We start from the raw sequence: 9322 nt of genomic DNA on the forward strand, positions 1-9322 counted from the left end.
GGACCCCGTAAGCCCATATGACACCCAGTAGGAGGCGCTCCTCAGCCCCAACTTCATGGCTTTCTCCCCCTCTGTAGAACGCCAGGTTCAGATTGTGCGGGAGCTGGAGGATGTGCGTGTGCGAGAGAACGAGAATGCTGTCTTCATGTGTGAGGTGTCACTCGAGGAGGTGAAAGGCGAATGGTTCCGGGATGGGGAGAGAATCAAAGTCAGCAGCATTGTGAAAATACGGCAGGAAGGTAAGTGAACCCCTTCCGTCTTGTGGTGGTGCTGGGATGTGATCCCCTCTAACTTTGGGTCAAGGCAAGCAAGAATTGCAGCTGCTCATGGACAACTGATGACAAGTCAAATTGTGAGACAATGGCTGCATTCAGACTTCATGATAAACCATAGTTTATTGTGATGGGGACAAGCCACTCTCTCCATTCCCTCCTCCTCAAGCGCAGCCTCAAGGAAGAGATTGAAAGTTTTTCCTTCCCATTTCAATTAACTAGTTTAGCATTGCATCCCAACCCTAAACTGGCTAATTTTAACTATGGATTGCTTGAAACAGACTAGCTTCAGAACCCATAGTTTGAAATGGGCTTGTTTCAAAAACAAACCATAGTTAAAATTAATCATAATTTGTCACACTGGAGGAGGAGAGCTGTGGGGTGGGCTCATTCCCATCACAATATACCTGTGGTTTGTTATGGCATCTGAGTCACCCTGGAAGGTGAGGATAGAAGCAAGCCTGATGACTGATCCCACGTTCAGCTTTCTAGGAGAAGTACAGCTGTAATGCAAGTTGCAAGGGTAGATTCACACCATGGTTAAAGCACTCATGGTTGCTGCTGTGAAAAGTGACATCTGTATTCATCCTAAGTATAGGCCTCTCCTGCAGTGCCTGGCCAGAACACCGAAATGTGGTCCTTGGTCTTCGTGTGGAAGTCATGCTAGCCCAAATCCAGCACCAGGGACATAGTGTCCCATCCTATTGTAATGCCTGAAGATGTGGCAGCCTTGCTAATAATAAAATAGCTTTGCTACAGAAGAATATCCTCTTCAGAAGAGAGGTGTGCTCCAGCACAGGAGAAAGGAGATGTGAGAGGAATCTGTGGAAAAGCTGCAGCTCTGTGGCAGAACAGACAGTTTGCATGCAAAAAGTCTCAGGTTCAATTTCAGGTACCTCCAGGTGGGGCCAGGAGAGAACCCTGCCTGAAGCCTTGGAGAGCTGCTGCCAGTCAGCGTAGCAACACTGAACCAGATGCAGCAATAATGCAACTTTCTGTGTTCCTTCTGATAAATTTGTAGATGTGCATTTGCCACTAATGTAGAGTGCATTTCTGTTCCATTGATTTTAATGACAGATTTAAGCACATGGATAACTCTGTCTTTGGAATAAATGGGGCATGTAGCTGGATTTGCACAGTTTGTACAGAAATGCTGTTGGAGCAATTGGTGCCCTGCTTTCAAAAGAACGCAGGATGCCTGGGGTGGGGGAGCCCGAGACACTTGTCATGGGCATTATCCAATCACCTGTATTTGTCATTGCAACAGATCACTGGTGGGGAACCTCTAGCCCATGGGCCTAATTATGCCTACCACGTTTAGAGGTTGGCCCACAAGGCCATTTTGGGAAACCACACCTACCTTTCCCTGACCTGATGTCATGAAGACAGGAGTGGGAAACTTCAAGCTGTGGCTAAAAGGAAGAACTGGGAGAGCACTCAAAGCACGTTCTTCATTTGTCCTTTGGAGCCAAAAGTCAGCACTTTTCGAATTTGGTGCCTTTTTCTCTGTTACCCTGAACGTTCTTTCTTTGCACCCACAGCTAGATTTCAAAAATCTTCCTTTGAATGTGGTTTGAAATCAAACCACATCAGCAAAGGAGGAGAGGAAGAACCAGGAATACTCTCACTTATTTCATTTAAAGCTTTATCACCCAATGTAGTGATTGATTGATTGATTGATTGATTGATTGATTGATAGGTCCCCGCCGTCACAGTGGCCCATGGTGGGTGGGGGAGTTCAGGATCCGGCCCGTTGGGCAGATCCAATTCTGCACCCCTGCAATAGATGGGGATGGGGAAAATAATTTCTCCTGCAGCTTCTGAATCTTGTGGTTTAACAATTGGGAAATTGAAACAGACACTCCGCTTTCCAAAAGATGTTCAGCTCCCAGGCAACAGCCGTTTTTTTCTTATGCAAACAGACACACAAATGTCGAAAGGCCTGGGCTAAGCAACCCTGTACTGTCCTAGGCACCCGTGGCCAAGGAAGGCACATGCACTTACAGCAACTGTGCCTTGGATGCACATGCACACATGCTTCTCGCCTCTAGGCATCTGTCCCCAGGTCTGTGCCGTGTGGAGCAGTTACAGCAACAGTGGGACACCCCCCCAGCCCAGCTTATGTACCCTCATCTGATGGGGTGTGTGAGAGCAGCCTGATGCTTCTCCTACACAGAAGCTGCCACTGCTGTTCCCTCTTCAAGCCTCTCCTGGTTCTAGGAGGCAGCAGAGCAGGGGATAGTGGGGATTCAGCTGGCCCCTACCTTGCTTGAACAGACTCTTCCTCCAACATGTCCTGCGTGGCCATCTCTATTCCTCTTCCCCCCCGTCCTGGGTCCTGCCTCATGGCCAGCCCAAATCTCATAAATCTCTGGTCTCCTCTCCTGGATTAATCCACACTCACCAGAGCCCTGCCAGTCCCTGACATAAACTTACCTCATGCCAAGCCTGTTGCTGTGCTGTTGGACCAGTCACTGAATCCTACATGCACTCTTCCTGAGAAGTGTAGGGGGAAATACTAAAAAAGGAAATAGAAACCAGTGGGAGAACAACAGGCATGTTGCCAGCATTGCTGGAAACACAAGCACAATATACCAGTCAGGGACTGTGCCAGCAATGACATCCACTGTTCATCTGGACACAAGGGAGCCAAAGGACTCATGGTGATCCAGGCATACCCCAGAGCATCCTTCAGCGGGCTCACTCTAAAGGGCAAAAGTTTGGGAACCAGAGGGGATTTTGAGCCCCAGCAAGGGGAAGGGAGCAACATACCCCCACTCAGCTTTAGCATGCCTTGTTTTAAAAGCAAATTTACTGTATATAACAACCAAGCAGTATATCCAGATTGCATCTGTATTTTACCTAATGCAGGCATACGACCACGTAAAAGAGTCTAACTAAATTAATACTCTGACTCCTCACTACAGAACATGGCTAAAAAGTCTGCTTCTATAAGACATATGAGCTGTCAGTATTCACTCCACAAGTACATATGGATGTATATTTGTATTAGGAAATATACTTTTGGATTACACTACTTGGGTCTCTTGTTTGTTGCATAGATTATTCCTGGGAGACGCTTATGGCCAGATTCAACTAAACAGCTGTGCCAGCAGGAGCCAAGCCAATGAGTCCCACTAATGCCATGAGATTTCTTCTCCACCCCCTACTGACCCCCACCCCAAATTGGCAGAGCAGGAAGCGGGGAGGGAAGCTTATTCTGTCTGGCAAGCAGCAATGCTTGCACTGACGGAACAATTGGATTAACGCAACATTGAGTTCCACCCACAGAATGCATATTTTTATCGGTTTAAAACAAAATATATCAGAGAGGGAGTTCCTGCCGCTCAAACCCAGACATCAGAGAACAGCTTCCTATGCATGATGCAGCAATTGGATACATCATGTCGCACTTGGAAAGTGAGATGTGGAGGGGTGCTGAATGTTGGGGTCACACAGGGCGCTGCTGAAATTAAAAGCCCAAAGCCACTGTTCTCTTTCTAGGCTGCACAGAATGGGGTGTGGGAAAGATCCTTTAGCAATAGGAAAAGAGCCCGCTGAGAGTAAAGGGTGGCCCAAGAAGGCAGCAATGACTGGAGGACATCGTCTCGGGGTCTCCATGTGTTTGCTTGTGAGGAGTTAAGAGAGTGGTGCCACTTGAGTGCCCAGGCAGTGATCATGCCTCAGCTCCCCATCACTGGAGGACAGAAAGAGAGCGTCCTGACTATAGGCAGACTCACTCCCTTCCCCTTTGGGGGTAGCAGTGGAACTCAGTGTACAGTGACAGCTTGTTCCGCTTCATGCATCCGTGCTGCTTTCTGAAAGCAGAGTCCTTAATTTGCCCCAGTTGGCAAGAAGGTTGTGGCCAGATACCAGAGCCTGAAATGAGTCCAGGAAATGTATTTGAAGTGCATCAGCAGAATGCGTTTCACTTTATAAAAGATGTAAGCATAAAGAATATTAAAGATAAATTAAAAGCACATAATATATTAATGAATCTTGAGAAGGAAAGGATAATATAAAGAACAGTGTATACAATACAATAAAATACATTGATTACATAAAAAAACAAAATAGGATATGAATATGCAATCTGAAGCCCCAAAGTGAAATAACTGTTCTATGTTGTGTTGGGATTAATAAAAATTTACCTTTTAAATTTAGCTCTACTTAGACAGAAGAAAAATATCAAAAAAATCTAATTGAACAACTATGGCAAACTAAATTTGTGGCATGTAGAACTTAAACCAACTCTACTCTGATTTGTCACCTAAAACTCCCACCAGACCAGTTCAAGCTAATGCTATGTTACCTATGGTCTAAATATTAAGAAAAGAGAAATGAAAGTATATCTACCTATCCAAGCAGGGCCTCAAAGGATCAAGTTACTGTGGGCTTAGGGGAGATTTGGAAGATGGATCCGATTGGTAGGATTCAGAAGAATCCAAGTGGAGCGGAAAGACTGAGAAACAAAATTGTGACATTTAACCCTCACCAGAAACAAGCAAAAATTAAATAACAAAACTGTATATATAAAAACTGCTAAAATTTAAATCTGCTCAAGATTGCTTGTGAGCCAGAGATCCAAACCCAAAGGGCTACTTTAGGGGAATATTATTATAATATTTCTTCAAAACCAAAGAAGGGACAGTTTCAAAGTAAGAAATCCTTTCTTCTCTCAAAGAGAAGGCGAAAAGGTAAACTGGGTTCCCAAGGCCCCAGAATAAGCAAAGGCATATTAGCAAACTGGTGCTAAGCTAAACATAAATTGAAATGAAATGAAGTATAACAAAATAGAATAAAGCAAAGAAGTGAGCTGTAGCACTAAGCACAATCTCTTTTTGATCCACCATTGACACCCCAAATGTTCTGCCTTTTGATTTATTGTTTGTTGTCACCTCACTTTTTCCTCACCAAAAAAAAAAAAAAATCTCTTCTGTATTTGTAACTGGCAAGTCATGGAGCAGACATCTGCAGAAACAGTTTACCATTGTTTTATGGGACTGATGTATTCTCAAGCCTTATCGGGGTGCAGGGAGAATTGTGAAGGTCGTCTAGTGCTGCTAGCCAAATGGAGTAACAAATCTTCGTATCTTTTCTGTACTGGCGTACTGTCTTAACTTGACTAAGGCCTTGTCAGCATTTTTTCTCCCCACATTGCAGAGTCCAGGCAGCGAGAGGCATCTTTGCCATCCGTACAGACCTTCCCGTCTGCTTAATACTATGAGCCAGTTTCTTGACTGAAGTTTGCTTCCATTCCACTCCATAGCTCTCTGCGGGCAATCACCTTCCCCATGCATGCAGATTCCCTTCAGAATGAGCTACGTAACATGATCCACTAGGGGGAAAGTGCTCAGGAGTCAGTGTTTGCAATGGTTAGAGTGGATTGCCTCGCCTTTGCCAACAGAATGCTTACTTAAATGTGTGGAAGACACTGCTCCCTCCTCTTGGAGAAGGGTGTCAGAACCGGACAGTTCAGACATGACATGTGACGAAGGACATGGGTGGGGCAGAATTGAAGACCCTATCAGAGTGTTTCCTATCCCCAGAGTTCCTTCTGGGAAGCTCTAATTGTGCATGACATGAGGCTAGAAAAAAACAGACCTAGGCTATATATCCTATCATTTGAGCTGCTGGTGGTGAGACAGGCTGCAGGCTTACATTGTATCCTATGTACTGCCGCACCAACATGGGTGAGGCAGGAGGTGTGTGGGGCTGGGCAGCTATTCCCCTCCCTTGTCACACTGAAGTCCATGGAAGGTGGTACTGACATGAAGTTGTGCAGCCAAGGGTGTTGGCCTGGCTGTGGTAGGAGTACAGTGCAACCTCGGTTTTCGAACATAATCTGTTCCGGAAGTCTGTTCAACTTCCAAAATGTTCAAAAACCAAGGAACAAAGGGCTATCAGCAAGTTCAATGGGGAAAATTGAAAAATGCACCTTGGAAGTTCAAAAACGTAAGCATTCACTTTCAGGTTTTCAGCATTCAGCTTCCAAAACATTCGGCAGCCGAGACATTCAAAAACCAAAGGTTTGACTGTATAGGATTTGAAGCAAGTATGCTCCTCTCAGCCCTTGACTCCATCAGCATATGGGAGGAAGAGTTTCGCCAGCATATGTGTCATGCCGATGGGCTTCCACCACTTTCTAAAGCCCATCAGCCTGCAGATCTTGAGTATAGGATCACACACATAGTTACCTCAATAAGCAGCACAGCTGATATGTGCAGCATCTGTAGTTCCAGTTACCACCATTGCAACACACACCTGTCCTCCCTGGGGCTGGCAGCAGAAGCCCTGCTGCCCCCTTAAGAATGATGGCATTCCTCATGTCTTTGACAGGAACCCGGCACTTTCTGCTCCTGTGCTGTGTCCGTCCTGAGGATTCGGGCCAGGTCCGCTTTGTGGCAAAGGCAGCTGCTTCTGAAGCCCGCCTGGAAGTGGAGGGTAAGGGAGCTGCTTCACCATTGGTCCTCAGCCAATATCATGTGAGAATGGATTGCAATGATAGGCAAACATGGATTGATGTGATTGACCATTGCAGGAGAAGTGTGATGCCACCCAGTGTATGTTATGGATTCACAGTGTTTTGATAAATGGAGGTCTCTGTTACTCTGGGTCACTGGCTGTACTATTATAGAGAGAGATTTCCATTACACAAGGTTATGAGCATAATCTCAACCTGACCAACCATAAGATACTTTCTGCCACATCTTCTACATTTTTCAGCCTATATACTCTGCAACATAAATAGAATAAAGAACTCTAAATATAGGCAGGTGGGAAGAATGGGCTGGGATTAGCAGGTGTGGTAGCAAAGTGTGTGTGTGATGTGGGGAGTCTGGGCAAGCAGGCCTGTATCTGGGAAGATCTATGAATGGATGCATGTATGAGTTGGTATCAACTTAAGGGAACACACAACTTGTGTTGATGAATGGTAGGATTGCATGTTAGGCAGGTTGCTGGGTATGTATCGTATCTAGCAAAGGACAAAGGTTGGTGCCTGTGTGGGGTTTGAGGCTCCATCCCTAGCCAGCTTGAGCCTCTTTGGAGTTGCTTTGATCCAACCATCTCTGGAGGGACTGGAACGTGTGCATGTGTCTGCTGCTTCCATAGCACTGCCCATCCGCATCGTGAAGCCGCTGAGGGACAAGACTGTGCTCGCACGGCACAAAGCCACGCTGGAATGCACAGTGTCTCAGTCTCGTGGCCGAGTGCGCTGGTTCCGTGGGGACACAGAGATCTTTGCTGGCAACAAGTACGAAATCTGCAACTTGGACTGCTACCGAACCCTCGTTATCCACAGCGTTGAGCCTGCAGATGAGGGCCTGTATACATGTGATGCACTGGACGACCGCTCCACGGCCCGTCTGCTGGTGGAAGGTTAGGGGGAACATGCAAGTACCATGAAGAACTACAGAGGGGTGGAGATGGGTGGGCCCAGAGGGGAGCTGGCAAACAATGCTGTGGATTTGGTATGAAGTTGTCTGCTAGCCAGGGTAGAGGGGATAATGATGAAAAGCAGGCAGTGCCACTGTAGGGGGACAGGCAGGCTGCTGTGTCACATGGGAAACTGGTGCTGTTCTCTGCCCCTGCAGCTGAAGGGATCCAGGTGGTGCGAGCATTGCGGAACGTAGATGTGGTGGCTCCTGCAGAGGCTTGGTTTGAGTGCGAAATCTCTGCTCCCCCGGCATGCAGCCCGCAGTGGAGTCTCAATGGAGAAGACTTGCAGCCCGGCTCACAAGTGCGCATGGAGAGCATGGGGCATGTCCACAGGCTGAGGCTCTGCCAGACAACCCCTGGCATGAGTGGGATGGTGAAAGTTACAATTGGCAATGCCCGTTCTAAAGCCCACCTCACAGTCCGAGGTACGTGTGCCTGGCAGCAGAGTGGGTTGGTAGCAGGGAAGGAATTGAAGAGGGTATGTGTGTTTGTGTGTTCCAGGACATAAAAATGCAAGCTGTTTTCTATCCTAAAATGGCGGAATGGTGAACCCTTGTCCTGTAGAAAGAACCATGGGAGAAAAAGACCAGTCCTTCTGCATGGTTTTGGGCGCTGCTGTAGACCTAGCTTGGTCACAACAAGACAGTGAGATGACACATTGGTGCTGGGTGACAGAATGAAGAAGGGAAAGCTGGGCTGTGTGCTTGGGTTCAACAAGAGACACTCTAAGCCATGGGTAGCCAGTGTGGTGCCCCACAGTTGCTGTTGGGACTCCCATTAGCCCGGATCACTGGCCCCGTTGGCTGGGACTGAGCACCTGGAGGGCCACAGGTCCCCTATCCCTGGTCTAAGAGTATCACTGAAGGAAGGAGAGGTGGTTGAACGGTGCCTCTGCCTTGATAGCATTTCTCTCTAATGCCTTATTCTCTTCACAGAGCGCTAGCATCAGGGAGACCCTGTGAGCAAAAGAGCCACGTGTGAGCATGGAAAGCCCTGGGGCTACCAGGGGAAGGTGGAGACAGCATGTTTGACACTTGCATGGACAGCCTGAAGAATTGTACACACACAGAGAGAGAGATAATTCCTCTTCCTATCTCCCTCTTCTGCATGACAAGGGAAGCAAGATCTGCTTTTATTAAATGCTCTTGATTCCTGGTTTGTTTATTATTGTTGTTATGCTGGTGCTCTTTGGTAGGTGAGATGCCTCTTCTGGGCGGGATGTCTCATCAGTTGCCTAGACAAGCAGAAGGATAGTGAGGCACTGGAGCTGTGCCACCTGTGCCTCAGCACACCCTTCAGCACGCTCCAGTGTAAGGCTTTTTAAACTGCAGGGACAGCTCCCCTGCAGTATCTAGAAAACACAGGCGAGTAGGTGGGCGTGTTGCTGTGACAGGCGACTGCTGTTTCCTCCTTCTCTCAATGCCCCATTGCAGAAGAGAGGCTGAGGCAATACCCGGCTTCGCAAAAGAGGTGGGAAGAGCCCCATGCTAGGGCGCATACACTGGGCAGCATAGATAGGTGTGTGCATATGTATTTCTAAGCCCCACCCCTCTGGGAAAACCTGAAGTCCGAGAAGAGGAAGGAAGGGCCATGGGCTGTGAAGAGAGCCC

General features: G+C 47.4%; 1 protein-coding gene across 16 annotated transcripts in view; it reads left to right on the top strand.

The window, feature by feature from the left end:
• OBSL1 (obscurin like cytoskeletal adaptor 1) overlaps positions 1–9322 on the top strand; it is a 164772-nt gene that overhangs the window by 52503 nt on the left and 102947 nt on the right. For 12 of the 16 annotated variants that reach the window (XM_083471620.1, XM_083471629.1, XM_083471628.1 and 9 more), the window contains 5 exons: positions 78–239; positions 6612–6716; positions 7386–7652; positions 7868–8137; positions 8648–8864. In XM_083471620.1, coding sequence (XP_083327746.1) covers positions 78–239; positions 6612–6716; positions 7386–7652; positions 7868–8137; positions 8648–8655 — 812 coding nt within the window. In that variant the 3' untranslated portion in view covers positions 8656–8864. Of the gene's footprint in view, positions 1–77; positions 240–6611; positions 6717–7385; positions 7667–7867; positions 8138–8647; positions 8865–9322 lie in introns of those variants that run through there. The other 4 variants (XR_014518542.1, XR_014518543.1, XR_014518545.1 and 1 more) reach the window with 2 other exon arrangements.

Source organism: Podarcis liolepis, assembly GCF_965112155.1.
Source record: "Podarcis liolepis genome assembly, chromosome: 1".
Taxonomy (NCBI): Eukaryota; Metazoa; Chordata; class Lepidosauria; order Squamata; family Lacertidae; genus Podarcis; species Podarcis liolepis.